We start from the raw sequence: 25,852 nt of genomic DNA on the forward strand, positions 1-25,852 counted from the left end.
CCAATCGATAGAGTTTACACAAGACACCGTGACTGCATCTGTAACTAATTTCAGTTTGAAACTCGCAAGACGCCGCTCTCCCTGGTCCCTGGCTTGTGTTCTGACTCACTTGCATCCTCTCTCTCCCTGGGCTGGGAAGTTGCTTTTTCCTTTGAAAGCGCGTCTCGATTTTTTTTTTCTTTCCTCCCTCTCTTTCCCCCTTTTGGAGCAGCAAGTGCAGAAATCAATGGTGTGTTTTGTGGTTTCAGATTTGAGGGCATTACTGCACATGGCTAACTAGCAGCTCCAGTTTCTCAATCAATAGGCTGATCAATTGATTAAATTAACACTGATTTTCTTTCTTCTTCCTGGCCTCGAAAAGAATTAGTTTGGAGTCGAGAGTGCGGGTTTGGCTTATGAAATGTAGGCCTCGTTATTTCAGCCCGCCACTATTTCCACCCACTCTTCCTCCTCCACCCACAAATGAAGCCTTTCTGTCGAGCATTCCTCAAAGCGGGTGATGGTGGGGCCCACGGCTGGCGACGGCCTCGGGAAGCCGTGCTGTCGCTTTCGGCTGCTCTCCAGCCTTGCCGCTTCATGCTCGGCTGCTTTAGAAAAGGCTTTCTCTTGGCTCCTCGGTGCCGCTTTGTTATTGGCAAAGTTGCGACATGCCTTGATCCCTGTCAGCGGTGCTTATTGATCCAGTGATGTGAATCTGCTTAGTGATTCGAGATTACTTGAATTCCCCTCGTCCCTTTTCTCTTTCCACCTTCTCTCTCCGGGAGCTAAAGCCTTCAGAACCCTCCCCCCCGCTTCGATCGCAGAAATCAAGCCAATGGGTGCGCAGACCGGGCGTCCGAGTCTCCTTTTGTATTGCCGCAGTTGGGCCTGGCGTGGCCACCTTCCCTCCGTGCGTGCCACAGGCACGGCGCTCCCGGAAGCACAGTAGGAATTGCCATATTGGGTCAGACCACCGGCTGAGTTCACTTTTCTGCCTCCAGCCGCAGCCCACGTGCAATGCTCCACAGGCAGGCATGCCCGAAATCCCTGCGATGTGGTTTGCGGGAGAAAAATGTTTCTTCCCTGCCCCTGCGGTGGTCAGCTCCCTGGGTCTTTGATTTCCTTCGTCTTGGCCTGTATGCCTCCAAAATGCTGCTAGCAGTCACCACGCTGGACAGCCCTTTCTGTAAAGCCAGCTGCTCTCCTGGCTTTCCGTTTCGGGTCCGAACTGCGCACTTTTACTTCCCAGCCCAGCAGTGACCCGGGAGGTCTGTCCAGACGGGCTCTGTCCTTGACAGCTGTTCTTCTGCGGCCGTTTCCCAACAAGTTGCCGATTCACATGCGAGGGAATTGGGGTCCTGACATCAGCTGGAAATACAGTTCTGTCCTGCCGACGGCTTTCCTGGATTCCGCAGCGTTCATTTCCCCCGGCGTGGGGAGCGAAAGTCGGGAGCAGAATTCTCGTCTGTTAAATCCTATGGGACAGAAGAGTGGAGGAACCACTCAAAAAACTGTCTGATAATCAGACCCGGTGAAACCTGGTTGGTCGGCTCATATCCCTAAAAAGGGGGGACACCGCTTCATTTCCTCCCCCACAAAACCACACCTGTGCCAGCTTGGCCCCTTTGCACTAGTTTGGGTTCTTCAGGAAATCAAGCCAGGTTGGAGCTGTTCTTAGGAAACCTGTGTGGGGCCTGGCGATGCCTTTGCATAAAATGCTTTTGTCGCGTTCTGTGTGTTTCCCCTCCAAGCAGCCAGGCAGTGACCTCTCTGTAAGGAAACCCGGTGCCTGTGCTGAAGCGCGTGAGGGCAGCGAGTGCTGCGGGCTGGGGGTCATTTGCCAAATCTGCAGTTTTGGAAACTTCCGGGAGGGTTTTCCTTCCTGAGCATGCGAATTCCCTGCGAGCCACATGGAAGCTTCGCTCCCAGCCAGCTCGGCTCCTGTCAGGCCTGTGCCCCCGGAGCTGTGTTTGGATCCAGGCCCCCTTGTAACAGGTTTTATGTTTGGAGGAGGAATTGAGCATGTGATAATGATTCTGACCAGCGTTCAAGCCCCTCCCTCCTTGGAGCCGAGCAGCGTGAAAGGCCCACTTCTTGTAGGGGGGCAGCCCCGGCGCTCGCCAGCTCGATCCCCAGCCTGCAAGCCAGTTTGCCTGCTGGGGGCTCCTCCCTTTCCCCGTTCCTCTGGGCGGCGCTGCGGCCCGTTAGCTCAACGTGCTGAGGGTCGTGAGCCCTGCAGGAAAAGCGGAACCCAGCAGGAGTAATGCCTGGGTGGATTTGGTCCTCGAGCGCAGTCTTTCGGGGCGGGGGCATGTACAGCGCTTAGCGGAGAGGGGCCGTGCTCCCTGAGCAGGCCTGCTGGGTGTTGCTCTAATAGAGCCAGGGAGTGCAGCCCTGCTGGGTCGGGTTTGCCTTCGTAACACACACCTGCTGAAAGAAGCTGCTCCCCAGAACAGCGTTGTGCCGCGGAGCCGGGGCTAGCGAGGGGCTTGCCTGCCCTGCCGGGCTGCAGCCATCCTAGGCTGCCCAGCGTGGCTTTGTTCTGGCTTTTCCCCTTCCAGCTTCCCCTGCCTCCCGGTAGATTCAGCCTCCCTCCCTGCCGGGGCTGCCGCTGTTCCTGCGAACACGTGAGGCAGCTTCCGCTGTCCCTTTGACCATCTGTCGCCAGCTCCTGCAGGAGACAGGCACGCGCTCGGATTCACGCCCCCGGAACATCCTGCCATGCTCGAGATCGACCCGGGTATTGGGTTACTGGCGCGGGAGCAGAATCCACGGCCGCTGTTGGGGGAGCTGTCCTCCGCGGGCTGTGAGGAATGTTGACACGTCCCAGGTCGGGCAGATCTTTCCAGATCCAAGGGACAGCCAGGGAGGCGGCACAGTGATCCCGTGGAAAACTTGTGGGAGGAGAGAGAGTACGGCTGCCCGGACGCCCATCTGCATCCGTTTTTCACCTTCCTGCTAGGATGCATGCCCGTTCTCCTTGGAGCCTGCCGCCTGCCTGGTGGCCAAGAGGCCTTTGTTTGCCCATTGCAAAGCGTGACCTCCATAGTTCGGTGGCCATGGGGCTTGTCGGGAGCGCTTAGCCTGTTCAGAAACGGCTGGCGCGTGTGCCGAGGGCGCCCTGCTGACGGCCTGCAGGCGCTCTAGGTAAGTGATCTTGATAGGTACATTCTGATTGATGGGCGAGTTTGTCTCCCAAACTGTCACACGGTTTATAAAGGTGCCACTCAACACCGGGGCTGGAATTGCTTGTCAGAGCTGCTGGCTACAAGAGCAATGGGGAGGGGAGGACAGAGCTGGAACTTTGTTTTTTCTCAGCTTAATGGCCCCGGTGTCTGACCTATCTGCTCACTCTTATTTGTCTGGCCCTTAACGAGGCAGCTGGGATTAAGACAGTCAGAGGATGGTGCTGCGGTAGCAGCCGGAGGGCTGGTGTTCTGTGGAGGGCAGCCTAGGAGGTGTCGGCTGCAGGCAGAACCCACGGCGTGAGCAGAAGAATGCTTCTGTTGGAGTGGAACGATGTGGAAGGGTTAATTTCTTGTCGGAAAGCTGTGTAATTACAATGCACTGTGGCCCTTTGCCGGCTCCTTCCTCGTATGATCCATGGCTACTCATGGGAGTAATGGCTGCACGATCTAGGCCGCCTCCACGTTCCCAGCTCCAGCTCACACCGTAACTTTCAGGTGACAGCAGTGTTCCCTCGAACTTTTTCCATCCACGTGTGGAATAAATGTTTATGTGCACCGAGGCACGTGCCAACGGCACCACCCGTAGAAACAAAACCTAGCAGTGGGCTCTCTGCTCATCAGCGGGGTGGCATTGGACTCTCTCCTGAGTGCTTGTTGACAGGTGTGACTTGATCAGGTTCAGGTTCTCAGAACTGGCCTCTCGGCGAAGAGGAAAGGGGCTTTAAACCTGCTTTGTAGGCGGCTTTGCCCATATCCGTGAATGACTGTGCCACCTTCAGACAACCGCGCCAGCCCAGAATAACCCCTCTGGTGTTCATCGCATTGCAGTGAGCCATCAGTCAGCCAGCTGGGTGGAACAGTGTGATGTAGAGTCTCCAAGAGGGTCACGTTGTGTTCTAGTACAACACCCTCACTTACGTACCAATTCCAACCCGTTCTCTGCAGCCCACCCCGTGCTCCGTTTCATATTTTCCCACTTTCTGGATGGCAACATGCCCATGGCAAAGGGCAGGCAGGCGGTGGGAGTTCTAAGCCCTTGTTAGAAGCAGGTGTGACCCTATCAGGCTGGCCTTGCATTTAGTGGTCCTCTTAATCCATTTATAACAGCACTTGTCCAGAAATCTGGTTTGAATGAGCCTGAGATGAATAATTAATGTCAAGCGGTTCAGACGTCAAATATTTGAACAGCTGCTTGGGTGTTTTCGCTGGCTTTGTGCATGGAGGCAACACCAGCAAAGTTGCACCAGGAGGGACGTGTTAAAACTCTGGCTTCAAACCCTGACCTACCGGAACTGGTCTTAAAACTACCCTTCCCTTGGGTAAACGGGGTTTGAAAGTGTGCAGGATGGACCCGCGGTCTCACGGGCTGATCTCCGGGCAGGTGGCGCGTTCCCTCTTGTTCTCTCGCATTCCCCTGTAGACGGAGGCAGTTCCGGGATCGATGGGCTTGTCCTTCAGTCTTGACCCCTCTCAGAAACAAGCTTTTCCTTCCGCGAGCAGGGATCTGTGCGTGTCTCACACCGATAAATAGCGTTGCTTCTATCTCAGCGTTGCCACTAGGCATGTGCTTTTGCTTTTGTCACACAGGCAGAGAAATACCCATTCCGGACGCCTTGTATTGATAATCGGTGATCTAGAACAGCTCGCAGGAATGTGTGTTGGAGAAATACCTGCGGCAGGGTTACCTTAGCTGAACCTCTGAGGTCCTCCCCGCATCCCCTCTGCTGCTCAGTCTGGAAGGCCTGCCCTCCGGCCTCTTGTCTCAGCACCCCCGCAATATGTTTTGATGTGTACACCGGGCTCGTGGCTTGAGGGAGCTGCCCTCCTTGTCGTGGCTTTCCAGCTGTGTCGGGTTGTAATAGCGTTGTCCTTTATAACACACCTTGGGTACCCAAAACCCTGGTCATTCTGATGCTCTTATGCGAGGGCTAACAGTGAGGATGTGAACATAAGAGTATCAGAATGACCAGGCTGGGTCACACCAAAGGTCCGTCCAGCCCAGTATCCTGTCTGCCCACAGTGGCCAACGCCAGGTGCCCCCAAGGGAGTGAACAGAGCAGGGAATCACCAAGTGATCCCTCCCCGGCGCCCATTTCCAGCCTCTGACACCATTCCTGCCCATCCTGCTAATAGCCATGGATAGACCCATCCTTCGTTAATGAATCTTGTTCTTTGTTGAGCCCTGTTACAGTTCTGGCCTTCGCGATATCCTCTGGCAAGGAGTTCCACAGGTTGACTGTGGGGGATCACAGTCCTTCTCCCCTCCCCACAAGGCAGACTTTTGCTGTCTGGCCCCTGCTACCTCTCACCGTGTCTGGCCAGCACTGCTCCTATTACTTCCATTAAACCAAGGTTTTCAAAACTGATTTGCAGTTTTAGGGTACCCAAATGGACAGGCCTGGCTCTCAGGAAATGCTGAGCACCTGCCGCAAAACAGAGGCACCCAAAATTACTAATCTCCTGGGCCTAGTCTGGACTCCACTAGCACAAAACACGTGAGTAAGGGGGGAGGATACGATAGAGGGCTATAAAATCATGGCTGGGGGTGGGGGGAGTGGATAAGGAAGTGTTCATGGGTTAGCAGGTTTAAAGCAAAAGGAAGTATTTGTTCACACAAGGCACAGTCAACTTGTGGAACTCTCTGCCAGAGGAGGTCGTGAAGGTCAGGCCTTTAACAGTGAGGATGAGCCCAGCTGGGCAGGGATGGTGGCCCTAGCCTGTTTGCCCACAGCTGGGAATGGGTAACACGAGGAATCGCGTGATGATTCCATTCTGTTCATTCCCTTCGGGGCACCTGGCGTTGGCCACTGTGGCGGACAGCGGATGGGCCTTTGGTCTGACCCAGCCTGGCCGTTCTGATGTTGTTCTGACAGTCTCAGACAGATGCTGTTTCGCTGCTGGCGGCCGAAGAAGAGACCTGCTTGCGTGCTGTTCCGCATGTGCTGCGGAGGCTTGAGGCGGCTCTGATGAGAAGATTGGAGATTGTGTAGCGGGGAGGATGAGTGTGGAGTATTGTGCCTCCATGAAATGTCTCAGGAAGGCGCTTTGTCCTTGGCTTTGAACTGTCCAACTTCCTTTACTGGCCTGGCGTGGCACTTTACCAACTCCCCCGCCCCCAGCGGCCAGTAACTCTGTGCTGACTGAGCAGACAGGCTGAGATGGGGGCCAGACTCCCGAGGTCATAAGGGACATTCCCAGACATAGCTACATCACAGGTATTGACTCTCCCCACCGGCCTCCTCCAGTTCTCCTCCTGAAGGCAGGCCCAGCCACGACGTGCCAAAATGGCGGGCGCGCGCTTCTCTGTGGCTGTATTTCAGGCCCGACGCTGGGGGAGAGAGGATCCCTTTCCTGGGAATACGGTAGAGACCATTTGTGAGCGTGCGCTCTGCAAAGCTGGGCCGCGTTGGGAGGAGGAGCAAAGGACTTGTCAGTGCGTCGTTATTGGCCATAGAAAGGCTTCCCCCGGCGCAAATGAGAGCCAGCGAGGATGGGTTCTGAAATTGGACGCCCTGCTGTTGGTAAGCTGCCAAAGGCAGGCAGGCCAGAGATCCACTAAACCATGTGGAGTGGCCGATTTGAGAAACAAAACGGAGCCAGACATGCTCACGTCCCCTGTGCTTGACATCCTGGAGGAGGGATGGGCAGACAGAGGAACCAAAGGAGAAATCCCTTTTACATTCTCTCGGTTGACCCCCGATCCTCCTGCCGATGCTTGTTCCAAGTATTCGTTCCCTGGCTAACATTCAGATCGCTTCTGGGACTGACCACGTCACTGCTCCGGCTTTGTCTGATCTGTGGCTCCCACCTCTTCGAAAGAAAAATGAAGACCCGGGTGTCCAAAGCTGCTGGCCTTTGAGAAGTGATGGGCGACAGTAATGCCTGGTGCAGAAGATGGTGTTACGGGGGGTTTAAGGTCAGGCTTGTAAATTACCACCGCCTCGCCCCCGGTGAGTTCTCAGGCCGCGTCGCGAGAACATCCAGCTCCTCTGACAGCTCTTTCCTCCAACTCTAAATCTCCCAAACGTGGCGATGAGCTGAGAGTCGAGATTTACGGGCTGAGCCCTCGCGGGGAGCGAAGGCAGCGCGGGGTGTACCGTGGCTGCCAGCCTACAGCACCATTCCGCCTGTACTTGAAATGCTTCTCCCGGCAGAGGAGCTGCAGGGCCGACCGGCCAGGCGCTGAGCCCAAAGCTGGGCCGTGCCTTCTGAAGCGGGAGCAGGAAGCTGCCGTTCTCCAGACGCCGCTCGTGGCAGTTGTGCAACTCTCACGAGAGAGAGAGAGAGGTTAAAGCTGCCCCTTGCTGGCTGAGTGAATCTGGAGAGGGGAGTGCTACAAACGCCACCCATGCTCTACAGGGCGAGAGAAGCATCGAGCCTTTAGAAACCAATTTTATTAGCAGCTTAGCTGATAACATGGCCATTCTCGGCGCCTGACAGTGACATGCTGCATCCGAGTGGTGTCCTTGGAAAGAGATCTTTATCCTCGCGGGCTCCCGCTGGGGATATAACCAGCTAGAAATACTGCTCCGCCATTGTAGGGGGCGGGGGGCACGCAGATCCGGTATTGACAGCATAAGCTGGGTTGAGAGCACGGTTATTGGGAGGCGAGTCAAGCCCTTGTGTTGGAGGGAGACGAGGACAGTTCTGGTTTTATGGGCAGCCATCAATAACCCTTCCCAAGCTCAATATCCCTAAGTGAAGCTCATCCGCTTTTCCCTGCCAGGGCCCGTTCACACTGCACAAGAGGCTTTTGCGCTCAAAGCCCAATTCAAATGGGATTAAGACACATGCCGACGTGAGCCAGAGTTAGTGATCCGATGCTTGACCCTGCCACAGCCCTGCAAAACGGGGAGAGGAAGGTAGTCTCGCGGTTACTGCACCGAGCTTGGACTCGGGACGCCAGGGTTTGTTTCCCAGCTCTGCAACAGGCTCCCTGCTCAACCCTGGGCAAGTCACTTAATTGGGTGCCTCAGTTCCTCCATCTGTTGAATTGTACACTGTGTGGGGTAGGCATTCGTGCTGTTTGCTCAATTAGCTCAGCAGAACCTGATCATGGCGGGTTGGCCCGTAAAGCACTTAACAGAGGTACTCGGAGATCTTTCTGGCCTAGGTTGACGCGCTCCTAAGGAGTTGCACTTCTTGTGTGGCTTCCTAAATACCTTCTACTAAGTATTTGGGGAGGGGGGGTGCAGCCCTGTGGGGGACTGGGCACTCTTAGCTTCCCTGTGTGAGAGTCTGGGGTGCTTAGCACTTCACGGGATCTGAATTTGCTGTTTTCCCGTGTCTGAGATGTCACGGGATGAACAAACTTGGTAACCCTCAAGCTCCCCTTTTACCTTCAACAGCAAGGAGAATTGAGGATGTAAATCTCTGACTCCGCTGTCTGCCTCTTTCTGGGGCCCGGTGTAAGCCCAGGACATTTCAGGCACTGTCTGCCAATCTGCCTGTTCCTAGAGAGGCCCCGCGAGAGGGAGCCAGAGGCCCGGGTGGAACGGCTGCCTGCCGTTAATGACGGCGCGCCGGCCCACGCAGCCCAGCCTCTCCCAGGGTTTCCCGCCAGCGCTCGCCTCGTGTTGCTGCATTTCACTGATCCGCCCCTTTCGGTCCCTCCAGGCTCTGGGTTCATTATGTGCAGCGGCAAGGAGAACCCAGACAGCGACGCCGATCTCGACGTGGACGGGGACGACACACTGGAATACGGGAAACCACAGTATCCTTTTTGGGCGGTTCTTGCTCGGTTGAACTGTAGCCGCACGTTGGGGGCGCCTGCCCTGCTGAGACGGCCTTGCTCTCTGTGTGACGCAGGGGGGGAGGGGTAGCTCAGTGGTTGGAGCATTGGCCTGCTAACCCCAGGGTTGTGAGTTCAATCCTTGCGGAGGCCATTTAGGGATTTGGGGCAAAAATTGTCAGGGATGGTGCTTGGTGCTGCTGTGAGGGCAGGGGCCTGGACTCAATGACCTTTCAAGGTCCCTTCCAGTTCTAGGAGGTAGGCAATCTCCATTCATTTAATTTAAAAAACACAAGCAGCTCCCTGGTCCTCTGTTTTCAAACACCGCTTCGATCCCGCTGGGGCCATGCGGTCCAGCCACGGTTTGGCCGGCTGAGCGTGGCTAGCAATAGCAGCTGCTGCTCCAGAACGGGCTGGACACCATGGCCTTGGCATCTCCTCTGGCCATTGGTTCCCTGCCCAGGCCTTGCTGGTGGAGCCCCAGGAAACTGTCATATGTTTGAGCCTTTGGGCTTGTCCGAAGTTCCCTCTGGCCCGTCCCTGCACAGGCCTCCTTGCTCTGCCTCACCGAAAGCAACGCCATCTCCTTCCTTCATCCTCGGAGATTGTCCCATAATGCACTTTGCTCCTGGAGCAGCAGAAGCCTCTCCCCTGAGGCCTTGCTCCCACGCCACGTTTTTCCCCCAAGACCCTGCCGCCTGCTCTCTCCTCTCCACTCCCCCCCCCCCCCCCGCCCATTGCTCACCCTTAAGGCCAGTAAACAGTTATGGGGCTATGGCCCTCCGGCCCTCCCCCTTTGCTCCAGTTACTTGGTTAGGGCTGGAACACCTTTGTCCAGAAATTTGGGCCAGGCAGCTAGACTCTACCTAGCAGCTCTAGTAAGTATCTAATCACAGACTCACCGAGCACTAGGACTGGAAGGGACCTCGAGAGGCATCAAGTCCAGGCCCCTGCCCTCCCGGCAGGACCCAGCACCATCTAGACCAGTGTTTCTCAACCAGTGGTGCAAATCCCCTTAGGGGTGCCCGAGAGAAGTCTGGGGGGTACGTCAACACAACTAAAATTTGGAGAACTGAATTTTTGTGTTAAGTTTTACAGCACTTTGTTCTTTTTGTACTTTTACACCCAACAATTTCACTGCCCACCTATCCGCCTCCCATTAAGATGTTTAAACGAATGTGTTGCAGTGGTAGGAAAAAAAAAGGGTGTGTCTGAAAACTGTAGGTGCTGCAGGTACTTATAATTTTTTAAAGGGGTACTTTATAAAAAAAAAAGGGTGAGAGACACTGGTCTAGCCCATCCCTGGCAGGTGTCTGTCTAACCTGCTCTGAAATATCCCCAGTGGTGGAGATTCCACAACCTCCCTGGGCAATTTATCCCAGTGTTTCACCACCCTGACAGGCAGGAAGTTTTTCCTAATGTCCAACCTAAACCTCCCTGGCTGCAGTTGAAGCCCGTTGCTGCTTGTCCTGCCCTCAGAGGCCAAGGAGAGCCTCTGGCAGGAGGTGGAGCAGCCATGGGACCTGAATTCCCTCAAGGCAGGGCTTAGAGCAGGGTGGGGAACCTTTTTTGGGTTGGGGACAGCTGAGCCACAGAAAAATCAGTCGGGGGCTACACACAAGTGAGAAGCAAAGAAAACCCCAAACCCTCCCGGACGAGACCCATGACTGAGGAGGAGAGAGACCCTCCCGCGTTCCCCTCGCACGCCAGAGCCTCAGGGGTGCCGCCTGGTAGATTGTGTGTGCTCCAGCCCCATGAGAGGACTGTAGAAGGGCTGGAGTGCCAGGAGCTCTGAGCCTCAGGGGCCAGATCCAGGCAAGTTGGGGGCCATGGATTCCCCACCCTTGGTTTAGGCCAGTGGTTCCCAAACTTTTCGGCATCACGACCCCTTTTTGATTTTTGAAAAACCCTCACGCCCCCCACCAGCAAAACAAACACAAAAAGAGCAAAACTTGATGGGGGCGTGGCTGGGTTGCCTCGCGCGCCCCCTGGAATGTCTTCAGGCCCCCAGTTTGGGAACCCATGCTTTCGGCTCTGGCATTTGGGGGTGGTGTGGCTTATTGGCTCTGTTCCGGGATTTAATCAAACCTGCACCAGCTGGTGCGTCGCTCTCCCGGAGCTGGTGGCCTGTGCAGAGGATCCGGCCCTGAGGCTGATATTCTAAAACCCAAAACCCCAGGAGCCTGAGCATTTCTCTCTCAGAACAGCTCTTGCCCTGTGTTGCTACCCAAGGAATCGCTCCACGTGGCGCAGGGCCTGGCCTCCCTGTGTGTCTGTTACCATGATCCCTGTGCTCTCCGAAATCAAACATGGGCAAGCGCGTCCAAATGACCTCGCTCTGCATCCTTTGTACCGCCGCCGGCTGGCTGAGCCGAGTCCCGGGGCTGTGCAGTAGGTGGGATGTGCTGCCTCCCCTCCTCGCCCTGGGCAAGCTGTGTTGCTCCTTAACCCTCTGTGCGCAGGTACACGGAGGCCGATATCATCCCGTGCACCGGGGAAGAGCCGGGCGAAGCCAAAGAGCGGGAGGCTCTCCGCGGCGCCGTCTTAAAGTAAGTGCGGGGCATCGGGCATCGGGTTCACCATGCTGGCCAGGCGTGAGCCGAGGGGGGAATCCCTGTTCGGTCAAGCGGCCGTGACCCCGCCCGGGACAGGCAAACCACGCCAGGCAGACAACAAAGTGGCTGTTCACAGGGGCCTGGGGCTGGTTTCTAGCCCTCGGCCCTGCGTGGGAATAGGGCTTCAGTTCCCCGTCTCTCTGACTGCGTGATGCTGGGAGGCCCCGGCTGAGGGACGGATAGCGCAGTGAAAGGAAGCTTTCCAGCTGCTTAGCCTGCCGCAGAGGATGCCTTGACATTCGGTTCCTCTCTAGACACACGGGATTGGCTCTGCAGGATCACACGGTTGGCCGGTCGGCGCTTTGCCTTCGGCAGTGGCCAAACCCTGTGTGGCAGAATGAGATAGAAGCAGCCCCCTCGCCAGAGGGGCAGGTGGTCCTATGGGGCTGGGGGCCTGCAGACAGTTGTCGGGTGTGGGCTGGGGGCAGAGCGACCCCTGGTACCTACGAGGTGACGTTCCTACATGCTCTGCGTTGCCTTGTGGCCCCGGATCCCCTCGCCCGCTCATTTGCCCAGCTGTAAGAGGGGGGCGATTGTACTTAATCTCTGCAAAGTGCTTTGAAATTCCGGCCCAGGGTCTGGAGAAAGGCAGAGTCTGATGATTAGCTCCTGCCCGGAAGCCGGAGGCTAGACGACCCTTTTAGTGTAACCCGTGTAGCGCCAGGAGCTGACAATGTCACGCAGGGAGCACGATGACCCAGGCTCCTTTCAGATGTCTCCTGTGCTGTTGCCTCCTCGATGCGACGGGCTCCCGAGTCACGGGCCACGACCGCAGCCTCTCCGCTTTAGAGCAGCGGCTCCCCCAAACGTGAAACGGCCGTGCCTGGGAGAAGGCGGGCTCTTCCTAGAGAGGCTATTTCAGCCTAGAAAGAAGCCATCGGCCATAGAGTCTTTTGCCTGGCTGCAAAACTCGGCCTCCGAATTGGGACCCGAAGCCTCCAGTCACCAACCCAGCTGCGGTGCGGTTCAGTACAGAGGGCCTGGCAGGCACCAGGCCTGGACCCGCAGGAGTGAGGCACGTTGAGAGCTCCTGACGCGCCACAGGGGTCAGCGGGAGGGAGTGTTTTTATTTAAGCTGCTGATCCCTACGAGGCCCGTGCCCGCCGCCGGGGCCAGGCCCCTCCTGATCCGCTTTCAGCGCTGTCTCTCTCCTCTGCTTCCAGCGGCGGCACGCCCAGTACCCGAATAACACCCGAGTTCTCCAAGTGGGCCAGCGATGGTGAGTGTTCGCCCACAAATGCCTGTTCTCTGGCAGGTTGGGATGGTGGGGGCCTTGGTGATCTTCCACTTTGTGCACGTTGCGGGCACTTGCCTAGTCAGGGCTCGTCGCGACGGCCGGTGGAGGGAAGCAGCTGGCGATTTGGGGTATGCGTGGCCCTTTCATCCCAACCGGACCGCTGTTCACATGGGCACTCGCAACACCCTGTCCATCTGAGAAGGCCCCCCCGGCTATTCCTCACCACGGGCCTTCGAGGGGCCCACCCTGAGCCCCAAAGCCCGGGAAGGCTGAGTCAGAGGCCAGGTCAAGAGCAGCCACGGGGCCTGGGGAACCAGGATGGCAGTTGGTCACTCGTGGTGGGAGCCGTGGCTTGTCTCCCGGCACCACAGGTCCGAGACAGGGAGCTCTCAGGCCGGCAGTCAAGGAGTGAGGGTGGTGGCCGGGGGGGGCAGGTGTGTCTAGTCGTGGCTTGGAGGGATGTGACGATGGAAGTTCCCCCTTGCTAGCTCTCTCCCCAGCAGCAGCCATACCACCCTGGGTTGTTCTCTCCAGTCCCCGTAAGCCACTTCCCGCGGGCGCTGTGGGCTTGACCCCGACGCCTGTTCAGTGCTGCCTTGTCCCCTTCCCCGTTCTGAGAAGCCAGCTCAGACGAATGCAGGTTTCAGCGCCCGAAGAACGACGGAGGCTCTCAAATGAGTATCGCTGTGGGCCACAACTCAAGCCCCTTTCTTTGCGGGAGTTGATTTGTAAATGCTGGCAGCCCATGGGCACATACCTCATCCTACAGTAACAAACTAGCGGGGGGAGTGAGCAGGCCCACCGTAATGACACCCCGCACGTTGCGGCTGGAGAGCCCTCGCTGGGTACGCGCTGCCGTCCCTGCTGTGCAGAAGGGGCAGCAAGCGGAGCGGTGTTAGGAGACTTTTCCTCAGTCTCCCAGGAGACCCGGGGCAGGACTAGAACGCTGGGCCCTTGTCGCCCAGGCCTCTGCTCATCAGCATCCACACGAGACCGTAACCGAGCAGAGGCGAGGACAGACTGGGTGAAAGAGTCGGGAGGGAATCGGAGGACTTGCCGCAGAATGCGGTAGCAAACCCTTTCTGAAACGCAGCGCCACTGGCACAACCAGCTGGACGGCCACGTGGCAACTGCTGGATCTTTGGGACGCCGTCTGAGGCACAGGCCTTTCAGCCAGCCAGGAGCACGTATTGTGGGACTCCTCCTTCTCCCTGGGGATTGACAGTAAAGCGGCTCCTTTGCTCCTGCACCTGTTAACACGTGTAGACTTTTCCATCTGCGGTCTGACCATTCCTTTTACCAAACGCCCTGTCCCTCCCTCCACAGAAATGCCCTCGACGAGTAACGGGGAGAGCAGTAAGCAGGAGGCTCTGCAAAAGACCTGTAAGAACAGCGACATTGAGAAGTGAGTATACAGCGCCACAGCCCGGCCCGTTGTGGGGAGGGGACGCCCCGACCCCAGCTGTCCGGGTGACTCGGAGGGGCACGCAGGCACCCTTGTGCACTGAACCAGCTAGCCCTGAAATGTTACTTCCGTCCCAGACATCAGCCTCTCCACTCAGCACCCACCGTGTGAAGTGTCTGACAGCAGGGTCCCTGGCCTCGTGGGCCGAGGCCTGCGGGTGTTCATGCTTGGCAGCTATGCCTGCCTCAGTGCGGTCCTCTCCCGCAGGCCTGGGGGGGGAGGCGGGGTGACCACGTGTTGTATTTGGAAGTGCCCTGTGGTCTCCGGATCCCGCTCCGAAAGGAAGCCCCCCGTGCTCGCGGCCCTTCCCCCCCTCAGACCCTGCCGTGGGCCCTGCTTATTCCAGCTCCTCTCCGTGGCAGGGCTCGCGAGAGACCCGAAGGCCACGTTTTGAGGGCAAAGGCTGAATGCTCTTCCCGGAGGAGCCAGACAAGGGCTCCTAGTGAGACTCTCTGAGCCTCCATCTCCCAGGATCCCAGCATGTCGCATCTGCAGCCTTGGACCCAGCATTCAGACTGCGCAGCTGTGCTCTCCTCCCCGCTGCAGCGTGGACATGGCAGGGCCGGGGTGGAGCCATGTCACGCTGTTGGCTGGGTGTCAGCCGACGGTCAGGGCAGTGAGTCCCTTATGACCGGCTGAAGTTCTTTTAAATTGTGCTTGGTTCTGTTACAGCAACTGAAGGAGTCAGGTTAAAGCTTAAACAGTTACTATTTATTGTTACAGGGTAAACTTAGTTGTTAAATGCTACTACTGTGTTACAGATAACACAGACACTACAAAGGACAGGACAGAAATTACACTAATAAGTCACTTACAGGTACCATGAAACCCTTTGGTTCTCTGAGCTCTTATTAAATGCATGCAAAATAGACACATAGCAGGTATATATTCTCACCCCTGCGTTCCAGACTTGGCGTGGCCAGCGTCTTTCTCTCAATCCCTCGGGAAGAAGTAGGGCGAGGTTGGGCGTCCCACAGACCTCGGGAGACAATCAATACCTGCCAGCAGGTATAGATGATTGGAGCTCAAATGGGGTGGGCTGCTGAACCTCTTTTATACCCCTTGGGTCATGTAGGCTTCTTCCTGGTTTCAAGTGGCCAATTAGGAAAAATGGCTTTGAATGCCAAGTTTCCCACGAAGGGTGCAAAGCATAATTCACACCTGAGAAAATGCAGACAATGGGCACCTCTGGTATGTGATGGGCGAAGATTCCTCTCTGGGACAGTGCAGGCGTGTCAATTACTGGTACTAGCCATCAGGGCGACGGGAGGCCCCGGGTCGTCAGCTAGCCCATTTACTGTCTGGTTTCTGTTTATGGTAGAGTCAGGGACAGGCAGCAAACCTGTGTTCCCAGGGCATCAAAGGCTGACTGCCTTTCTCTTGCTCTCTGGGGGGGGGGGAACCAAGATGGGGTTCGTGGAAAAACAAGATGGGGTTTTGTGTCTGGCTACACTGGGTCAGAGTTCTCTCCTTTGGGGATGCCCCCTTCCTGCCTCAGGGTGGCTTGTCCTTCCCCACCCTCCTCCTACAGCCTTGTGAGGAAACGCGAGCTGCTTGGGCCCCTCGGGCTCTCTGGATCCCTCCATTGCTGCTGTGGCTCGTTTGAATTCCCCTTTTGAAGAGAGGGCTGCTAATCGCCTAAGATCAAAAGGTCGCACACCGATCGGGCAAGGAATAAAACGTCTCTGAAGAGACAGGCGCTGTGATCTCAAACCCACGTGCTGGTGATTTGGGATGGGGAAAATCTCTGCACTTAAAAACATCAGAACGGCCACACTGCGTCAGACCAACGGTCCATCCAGCCCAGTGTCCTGTCTGCCCACAGTGGCCAATGCCAGGGGCCCCAGAGGGAGGGAACACAACAGGGAATCCTCCCGCGATCCCTCCCCTGTCACCCATTTCCAGACAGAGGCTGGGGACACCGTTCCTACCCATCCTGGCTAATAGCCATTGATGGACCCAACCTCCATTAACTTCTCTAGCTCTTTTTGGAACCCTGTTCAAGTCCTGGTCTTCACAGCATCCTCTGGCGAGGAGTTCCACAGGTTGACTGTGCTTGAAGATTCTAAATAACTGTATCTCAGACCAGTCTGAAATCCAGTTCCTTCTCCTCAGCTTCCTGCCCTGGCCCGACTTCGGGCCTCGGTGTCCCCTGTAAATGGGAGTCTTCTGACAGCGAAAGCAGCTTTAAGGTGCATGGTTAGGTGTTAGCAAAGGTCATTCCCTGCTGCCCTTGGTCTTGGGACTGGTTTTTCTGTTCTAAAGCCCCTCTCCCCATGTGTCCCAAACGTGAGTTATTTACACTGCTCAGACTCTGTTTGCGTCTGATGTTTCCATGCGTACCAGTCAGTAGGTAGGAGTGAAAGCCAGAGGATTTTGGGGGGTTCTAGAACACCTCAAGGGAGACTTATCTTTCCAACTAGCTAGCCCTGTGTGTTGAGAATCCCTTCGCAATTATCCATTGGCCTCTGTCTCACGCCTCCTTTGGGGTGTTGCTCAGCCTTCCACAGGGCCTCTTAACCTCTCCTGAGAGCCAACAGGTCTGCCCTCCCTAATCCCCTCTTGTGGAAGGGCTGAACGGATTTGGCCGTTTCCAAAACACTTGAGCCCAAGAGAGAAATTGACACTACCTCCGTCATGGGGTAGCTAAAGTGTGGTCTAGGGCCGTGGTGTCCAACCAGTGCTGAAGTGAACTAGCCACGTTATTCGGAAAACGTAAATATTTTTGTGAGCCTACTAGCCACACTCAACCAGCCAAAAAGCCACATGGGGCTAGCGTGTTGGACACCAGGGGTATAGAGTCTTTTGAAGGGCCCCCAAGCGTTTCCGGACAAGGCGTAGAATAACGACATTGTGAAGTGTGTGTGTCCGTCCTATCCCATCATAACCCTGTGACTCCCAGTCCTTCTGGAGCTGCTGGAAGGCCGGCCAAGCTCATTAGAAATTACAGGTAAGCCCCAACTGGCTTATTGACTCTTCCCAGGAAATTGCTCATTTAAAGAGCTGAGAAGAGCTGCGTCGCTTTTATTTAAAGGCTTTTCTTTCCGTCGGGATCAGAAAGTAAGATGGCGTCGGAGATGGATTCTCCCCTCAGATGTGTGTGTGATAAATCGTTCCTGTCCTGCGGGTTAAGGAGCCTGGACGCTCTGCATGTTTGTCTGCGTAGGGGGTTGTGTTACGTTAATTGATAACAGCAATCAGACCTAGAATCCTGCAGAACGCGAGGCGGGGGGGGGGGGTTCATGCTGTCTGGCTGCTTCCCACTCCGCTGAGGAGCTGTGATATATGGTGACCCAGCCCAACAGGCTAAATTGATTCATCTCCAGTTCCTGTTTCTTAATCTGGAGCTAAATTGGTTTCATTTTTCTTGTTTCGGATGGCGCTTGCAGCAAGTTTTAGGCCGAAGCACTTTGCTCCGTTGTTCATAACTTTAATTTTTGCTTTTAGATCTGGCTGTTATTGATTGGGGTGTTCAGCTCCGTGTAGCATCGGATTAGCATTTTAAAAAGTTTAGAAGCACATGGTTTATCACCTGTGTCAGTGGGGCTCTCCATTTGGAACAATGGGTAATAGAGTTAGTAGCGATTCCACTTATTGATCCTACGGTTATAAGAATGACATTCCTTCCCCCCCTCTCCAAAAATAAGTCTGGGCTTGAAGAGACTGTTTTTAATTAGCTAATACGATACAGTGAGCTGTCCTTGTTTCGGCAGGCCGCTAATGTACTTTGGTTGAAAGTTAATGGAATCTGCACTTCAGGCTTCCTTAGAAGACTCTCTTGCAAGCAAATTGACGAGCCGAGTGATGCCAGGAAAGTCCCACCTCCATGTAGCCTGACGGGTCTCTGTTGTCTCCAGCCGGTTTCCCACACCAGTGACCTGCCGCCTTGCGTCGCCTGTTTTGCACGTCAGATGGCAGCCACTAGGGACAGGAACGTGAAACCGTGTACACGGTTCACCGATAAGCCTGGGCTCGTGGGTCAACCTTCACGGTTACACTCCTCCCCCCCCATTGTCCCTCCGTGTGTAACTGATGGGTTTTGTTCCCTTGCGGTTACACGTTTCCCTAGTTAACTGCATTTTAACATCCCTAGTAGCCTCTGGCTGCCAAGACGGCCCGGGGATTGGTCTGGGGGCAAATCCCCTTATGCTCAGAACTGGGGTTGTTAGAAATCGTTTCATTTCGTAATCGTGTAACCACAACCATTCTTAGCAGTTACACGACTATTTGATGACCCCCGGGGCCGGGGCCGGCAGCCAGTGCACTCCTGGGGAGCCAGCCTGCCAGTCTGAGTTTGAAATGCGGAGCACGCAGGGGAGGGGGAGGATCCCGCTAAATCTCAGAGTTCAGAGTAGGGAAGTTAGCGGCTCGCCTGGACCGTTCGTTATGCGGTTGTCCCGCTAGCCGCTAACATCCCTACTCTGAACTCTGAGATTTAGCGGGACTCTCTAGGCTTGACTCCATCACATTTCTGAAGCCGCGCAGTTTAGTTCTGAAGGAAATGGGGGTTAGGGAGGGGGGAGGCTAATGTAAGCCCTCAGCAAATGGGCAGATCTCGGGAGGTGAAGCACGCGCCTGGTTGGGCTGGAGACACAGCTCTGCAGCGGGCGTGGAGAGATGAATCGACTCCTCTGACTGTTTGTACACGTGCCCAGTTTCTTCCACTCGTGCTGGACTTGCGTGTGTCAGGCCTCGCCTTGAGCCGCTGAAGCTGTGACCCCTTTTCTCCCTCCCCCCTTCCTTCCCAAGTAACCCGGCGCCATTTTGGAATCCAGGTTCCCCGGGGTTAAAAGCCAGCATCTTAATTCAGAGTGCCAATGTTCAATTTTGCTTTCTGCCACCAAACGAGATTGCAGGCCAAGCGGAGAGTCTGGGTGAGCGGCCCACTGGGTCACCTCCCATTTGTTTTCCTCAATTTTGTGTTGTCATAAATTCATTCCAGTCCGTTGTGGTTGATCAGTTTATCTCCGTCAGGGCAGGGAGCGCTGCTAGCATGATGTATGACATGAAACATTGTAGCCAGCCTCTCCATGAATCACTCCAGCTGTTTGGTGTCAGCATGAAAGCAAACAGGCCCGGGCTGTTGAGTGGTGACCGGGATGAGCTCAGAATGGGAAGAGACATGACGTATGAATGTTTATTTAATAATTCTCTAATATTTCCAGCAGAGTGTGGCTGGGCCGGCCGGGGAGGGGGAGTGGAGGGGAGGCTGAAGGGGGAAACTCTAATCTGTTGGGGTGGGCCATAAATCAGCCAGACAATATCATTAATCAGGGATGGAACAAAACTGGAAGGAGGTAGGACTCCGGCTGCCATCCGTGGTGGGAAGGGGCTGTGCTCTTTTTTTTTTTTTTTTTTCATATAAAGCAAATCTTGTTTTGGATTCCAGTTAGCGCGGTCCGTGCACCTCGCATAATAGCAAAGCAGCGCCGCACGCTACCTTTGCTCTAAACCTTGCAATTTAAGCCCCCCAAGCATTAAATCCCTTTATAATTATCTGCTTTCTATAACACTTCATGCGCCTCATGCTTCGCTGGACAAGACGCCTGTTGGGTTGAGGAGAGGGTTTTAGAGAAGGAAAGCCGTTGTGTGTGTGTGTGTGTCCCCTCCCCCCGTCCCCAGCACCTTTCTGAAGCAGCTTTCTCACACCAGCAGTTCCCGGGGAGCTAGCAAAACGCACGGAATTGGTTACTATTGAAGCGCGCCACACCGCTGGGTGCGGACTGAAGCGTCTAATCACCGGGAGCAGCACGTGAAAGAGGAGTGTCTCTCTTCAGGGGACTTCTCTCCTACTCCGACACGGCGCTGGAGACGGGAGGAGGGTGGGGGCTGAAGCAATAGGATTTCCCCTGGTCTAAAAAGACAGAGCTGCGGGGAGGGGACTGGAGAGACGACGCCATGAATTCACACCTCTGGATAATCTCTCCCGCCCCCTTCTCCATCGCTGCAAGCCACGGATGGGGCGTGGGTGCCAATGCAAAAAAGCCACCGGAGAAGAGAAGCGATGACAGGGAGGTGGTGCTCCGACCGGTGTCTGCCTGGAAGAGAGGACAGTTGGCGGTCCCGATCCTGTGCTTGGTTCCGTCGCGATCTGCCTGCACTGAGCCAAGTTAGGACCAGAACAGAATCAGTGAGGGGATGAGTTGAGGCTGGATCGCGCTGTCTCTGGGCAGTGTCACATGTGGGAGGGATAGCTCTGGTCTGAGCATTGGCCTGCTAACCCCAGGGTTGTGAGTTCAATCCTTGCAGAGGCCATTTAGGGATTTGGGGCAAAATTTTGTCAGGGATGGTACTTGGTCCTGCTGTGAAGGCAGGGGACTGGACTTGATGACCTCAAGGTCCCTTCCAGTTCTAGGAGATAGGCAGTCTCCGTTATTTTAAAAAAAAAAAAAAATGTGGCTTCTGCGGGTGGGTTTTTTGAAAGGTCACGGCTCTGCCTGGAAATGCCATCACCGGTGCACTGGATCTATGCCGGGGTGGGCAAAAGGGCCTCTGTGGGCCTGATCCAGCCTGCCAGGTAGGTTGACCTGGCCCGCGGAGGCCCTGCCACTCCCCCGCCTCCAGGCCAATTAGGATCTGGGGGTGCGGGAAGCGCACGAAGTTTCCTCCGCCCTCCCCCCACCCTGCGAGGAGCACCCAGCATTTCAAAGTGCTGTGTGCTCCTGGCAGGGCGGGAGGAGCTTTGCACGCTCCCCGCCCCCGGGCCAACCAGGCCAATCAGGGCCGGGAGGAGACTTCCAAGTGCTGTGCGCTCCTGGCAGGGCGGAGGAAACTTCGTGCGCTTCCCCACCCCCAGACCCTAACTGGCCTGTGGGTGGGGGAGCGTGGGAAGGGGGAGCCAAAGGGGCTCCCCCACCCCCAGACCAATCGTGGACTGGGGGTGGGGAAGCCCGGAAGCATCCTCCCCCCGTCTTCTGTGTTAGGCCTGGCCCCTGGCCAGAAATGATTGCCCACCCCGATCTCCGCCCACACGAAACATTGCCTTCAGGAAGGCGGGCGAATAGGTTTCTGGCCTTGCGGAGGGTCGTTAATCTGCGTCCGCATGGCCCGCGCGGCTGAAGGTCACAATGGTTTTGCCAGGAGAGAGCCGGGCGCGGTGTTTGAAGCTATTCCCCGTACAGGCAATTTCTCTTCCTGGCTTGAAAACAGTCAGACCCCCCGCCAGCCTAGCGCTATCGAAATCCTGGTGAGTTTCCCCAGCCGCCTGGCGGGGTATAAATCTCACCAAGGCAACGCCGTACCAGCGAGCCTGCTGCCTACCTTTGCTTAAGGGACCATGGGACTACGCCTCCCTGGTTGCAGCTGTCCGTGGTGGAGGAGCCATGGAATGCTTTGAATAGGGTTACCAGATGGCCTCAAAAAATACCGTACACACTTGATCTCAGATGGGGGAGGGGACTGGCCAGTGGGAGGCGGGGCTGGCTAAGGTGGGGGGTCGGGGCAGTGGGGCATGCCAGGGGAGATTGGGAGGAGGCGGGGGAGAACTAGCTGGCGGGAAGCAGGGCTGGTCGGGGGGAGCGGGGTTGGCTGGGAGGGGGTCGGAGGGACCAGGTCTGGCCGGCAGGGGGAAACGTGGGGAGAGGATCGGCCGGCGGGGAGCGGGACTGACCCAGGCGCATGCAGATCTCGGGGTGCTGCCCATCCCTCCTGCCCCTGCCCCACCCACCTCGCGTAGTTGTGTACTGCCTGGCTGGTGGACACACTGACGCAGCGAGCGTGTATCTACCAGCCAGGCAGTTCGCAACTACGCCCTGATACTCCTGATAATAAACTGACCTAATTAGAAAATACCCAACATTTTCTATGTCCGATATTTTCTCAGTTTGTTTCCTGGACAGAACCCTCAAATAGCGGACTGTCTGGCTCAAAACCGGACACCTGGCCACCCTATCTCTGAACCCTAAAGGCCTTGGGCTGCAGGACCACGCCGGAGCGGCAGGCGAGAGCGGCTGTCTCCACCGAGTCAGCGCCTGGCTCGGGGACACTCCCAGTCCTCCTGCCACAACTAATCAGGGACGGGCGGCCTTGTGTCAGAGGTGCAGTTCAGGCCGCTTTGCCCTTCGAGGTTCTCCCCCTTCTTTATTTTTAAAGTTTCAGAAATGCTGTTAACTGTAATTTGCAGAGTTGCTTCTGGAGAGTGGAAAATCGATGGGGGGCTAGCGCAGTGTGAAATTCGACTGTCACCGCTGAGCTGGAGAGTTAGCACAATGTCTGAGAAGGTAAAAAATAAATTGTGGCCCAGGCAGTGCTCAGCTGGGCTATTTCCAAAGGGATATGAGGCTGATGGGCCGTTAGAGGGTATTTCACTTAGATGGATGATGATTCCCTGTGAAATATTGGGCCTGCTCCATAGGTAACGGAAACTTAGAAAACACAAACAGCTGCCTTCTCGCAGCTTCATTCCGCCCGGGGACGTGTGCGCAGCTTGTCAGAGAGAGGACGTGGCCTTAAAAATCCACCTTTTCCACCTAACGATGCCTCTGGCGAGGGCCTCTGGAGCCCATTGCGGTTTTTGGTGGCATTTCAAGGATTTGGTGGAATGTTTTCTCCTAACGTGTAAGCTTGAGGGGGCAGGAGTCCCTTGGGGAGGGCGTGTAGGGTACCTCCCACATCGGGGCGCCCACTCCCGTACTAATCATATAAACGATAACTATTGTTAATGATCGGCTGAGTTCTGCGTTTGAGCCAAGTGTTCCCGTGTTCATTCGTCCAGCGTGCAGGCTTCAGCGGGATTTGACCAAACATCCTGTCCTGCACCTGTAGAGTCAGCTTCTGGTCCCCTGCTTTTGGGCATCTGCTGCATAGAATTATATCATAGAATCATAGAACTGGAAGAGACCTCAGAAGGTCATTAAGTCCAGCCCCCTGCTCTAGGCAGGACCAATCCCAACTCAATCAACCCGGCCAGGGCTTTGTCAAGCCGAGACTTAAACACCTCTAGGGAGGGAGACTCCACTACTTCCCTAGGTAACCCATTTCAGGGCTTCACCACCCTCCTAGTGAAATAGTTTTTCCTAATATCCAACCTGGACCTCTCCCACCACAACTTGAGACCATTGCTCCTTGTTCTGCCAGCTGTCACTTCTGAGAACAGCCTCTCTCCATCCTCTTTGGAACCTCCCTTCAGGGAGTTGAAGGCTGCTATCAAATCCCCCCTCACTCTTCGCTTCTGCAGACTAAACAGCCCCAAGTCCCTCAGCCTCTCCTCATAAGTCATATGCTCCAGCCCCCTAATCATTTTGGTTGCCCTCCGCTGGACCCTCTCCAATGCGTCCACATCCTTTTTGTAGTGGGGGGCCCAGAACTGGACACAGTACTCCAGATGTGGCCTCACCAAAGCCAAATAAAGGGGAATAATGACATCTCTGGATCTGCTGGCAATGCTCCTCCTAATGCAAGTTAATATGCCGTTAGCTTTCTTGGCTACAAGGGCGCCCTGTTGACTCATATCCAGCTTCTTATCCACTGTAACCCCCAGGTCCTTTTCTGCAGAACTACGACTTAACTGGTCGGTCCCCAGCCTGTAACTATGCTTGGGATTCTTCCGTCCCAAGTGCAGGACTCTGTACTTGTCCTTGTTGAACCTCATCAGATTTCTAGTGGCCCAATCCTCCAATTTGTCTAAGTCACTCTGGACCCTCTCTCTGCATTCATAGGCCTGGCTATGTTTCCCCATTAGGTACCATTTTCCATGCGGTCGCTATAGAAAAGCACATGTTTGTTTCATGTGCACTTGCTGCAGCAAGTAAGGGGCTTAGAACATGGATTCCTGGCCCTCTGTGCTGTCTCATGGCTGCCGTGGCAGCGTTCGGAGCTCACGGTCCAATCTGTATTGGTTGGTTGGTACAAGCTGTATTAACCCAACTGGGAAGTGAATAGTTGGAGGGAGGGAGCTGACGAATTCCTTTTTCTCAGCTGCACTGTTTGGGGAACGCTGCCGTCCCTCTAAGGTTACGTGGCGCTTTCAGCCTCCCAGTTCTGGGGCCCGCGCTGCATTGCGACCCACGCAGGGCGCATGTCGGCGTCATTCTGATGGTGCGGTTTTTCTCCCTCTCCTTGGTTTCCACTTGATCATGTCAGATCTTCCCCAGAAACCTCCCTCTCTGGGATACAAATCCTCTTCCTCTGGCCCCATGCGGTCACCCTTCGTTGCTCTGTGGCTTGGTCTCGTGGCTTGGTGGCTTTATGGTTTCTTTTGGCCTAGCACTTGGTTCAAATGCAGTATAAGGAAACATGTAAATGCAATAGACTGCTCGAGGAGTTTATGCTGCCTTCTCTTCACAGCAAGGGAGCTGGCTGACTAGCTTGGATGACCCCAATTCCGGTCCATTCGTTCAGCACACAAGGAGCGATTCAATATGTCTCCTTAACTGAGATGCGCAAGTCCCAGGGCAATCAGCGTGATTCCAGGAAGCCACCTTGGGGAGATGTTACCCTGACACCCCAGTAATTCCTAATCAATAGCCAATAATGGGAAGTTCTGTGACATGTATCCGCTAGAGGCGAAACCCCTGAGAAAGCTACAGAGTTCTTTGTATTCCTGGAAGCCTGAACAATTCTTGTTTACTTCAGCTGTTGGATTCTGTCCCCAAGTGCCAGAGGGATTTCACTGTACATAGGAACAGCCACACCGGGTCAGACCAAAGATCCATCTAGCCCGGTGTCCTGTCTGCCAACAGCAACCAACACCAGGTGCCCCGGAGGGAATCACCAAGTGATCCCTCCTTTTGTCATCCATTCCCAGCATCCCTGCCCAGCCTAGCTAATAGCCATTAATGGATCTGTCGTGTATGAATTTAACTTGGTTCTTTTTTGAACCCTGTAACAGTCTTGGCCTTCACAACATCCTTTGGCAAGGAGTTCCACGAGTTGACTAAGCATTGTGTGTAGAAACACGGCCTATGCAGGCAGTGCACACAATTCTCTGCAGAACCTCTCCTTGCCCCATTTTCCTTGGGGGCACCCGTGTTTCATCTAAACGAGGCAAACAGTGGCCACGAGGCTACACCCAGCCTATATAAAAGGGTAAATTTCGGCCACCTTTGCTCTTTCATAGAGGTCTCTACACAAGTGCCCCATTGTCCGTGAATTGGGTGTGTCCTTAGGCTGTGTCTGGACTGGAGCGGCAGGTGCCGTTTCCAGCTCTAGTGGCCACGCCTACCGTCGCTACTGGAGCTAGTGTGCGAAACGGACAGTGGGCTGGAGCGGGCTGCCCTGCCAAAACCAATGGGACGTGCTCCGAGCAGCTAGCCCACTTCGCTGCTCTCACCATCGCGGTGTGACAGGTGAGGGGAGCCCTCCTGAGCAGGGCAAGTGCGCCCATCTGTCTCGGCAGTTGGGGTGGAGCATATGAGTCTTACGTCTACGCCCCCCCCGCCTGAGTCCTTATGCTCGCCCTGAGCCACGGGGCAATACAGCCTGTGACCAACGTCCCTGCGTTCGACCTTGTCCACGGGATAGTAAGACCCAATGGCCAGTCGGGCACGAAAAGGGGGGTGAGGTTTACAACCCCAGCGGGAGGGTCCAGGCTCTTCCTCCCCAGGCTGCTGACCCAGCAGGGCTAGGCTCCGTCCAAAGCACGCTGACCCAGAGCTTCGTCCCACTCGCTGGTGCGCCATTTTATCCCCACTGGCGGCT

The 25,852-nt window shown here is 55.6% G+C and overlaps 1 protein-coding gene across 7 annotated transcripts in view; it reads left to right on the forward strand.

Annotated features, from left to right (window-relative positions):
• RNF220 (ring finger protein 220) overlaps nt 1–25,852 on the forward strand; it is a 330,094-nt gene that overhangs the window by 275,664 nt on the left and 28,578 nt on the right. For 5 of the 7 annotated variants that reach the window (XM_075935807.1, XM_075935809.1, XM_075935808.1 and 2 more), the window contains 4 exons: nt 8,784–8,880; nt 11,361–11,447; nt 12,677–12,732; nt 14,077–14,155. In XM_075935807.1, the coding sequence (XP_075791922.1) occupies nt 8,784–8,880; nt 11,361–11,447; nt 12,677–12,732; nt 14,077–14,155 (319 nt within the window). The other 2 variants (XM_075935811.1, XM_075935812.1) reach the window with 2 other exon arrangements.

This window comes from Pelodiscus sinensis, chromosome 9 (assembly GCF_049634645.1).
Source record: "Pelodiscus sinensis isolate JC-2024 chromosome 9, ASM4963464v1, whole genome shotgun sequence".
In the NCBI taxonomy this organism is placed as follows: domain Eukaryota; kingdom Metazoa; phylum Chordata; order Testudines; family Trionychidae; genus Pelodiscus; species Pelodiscus sinensis.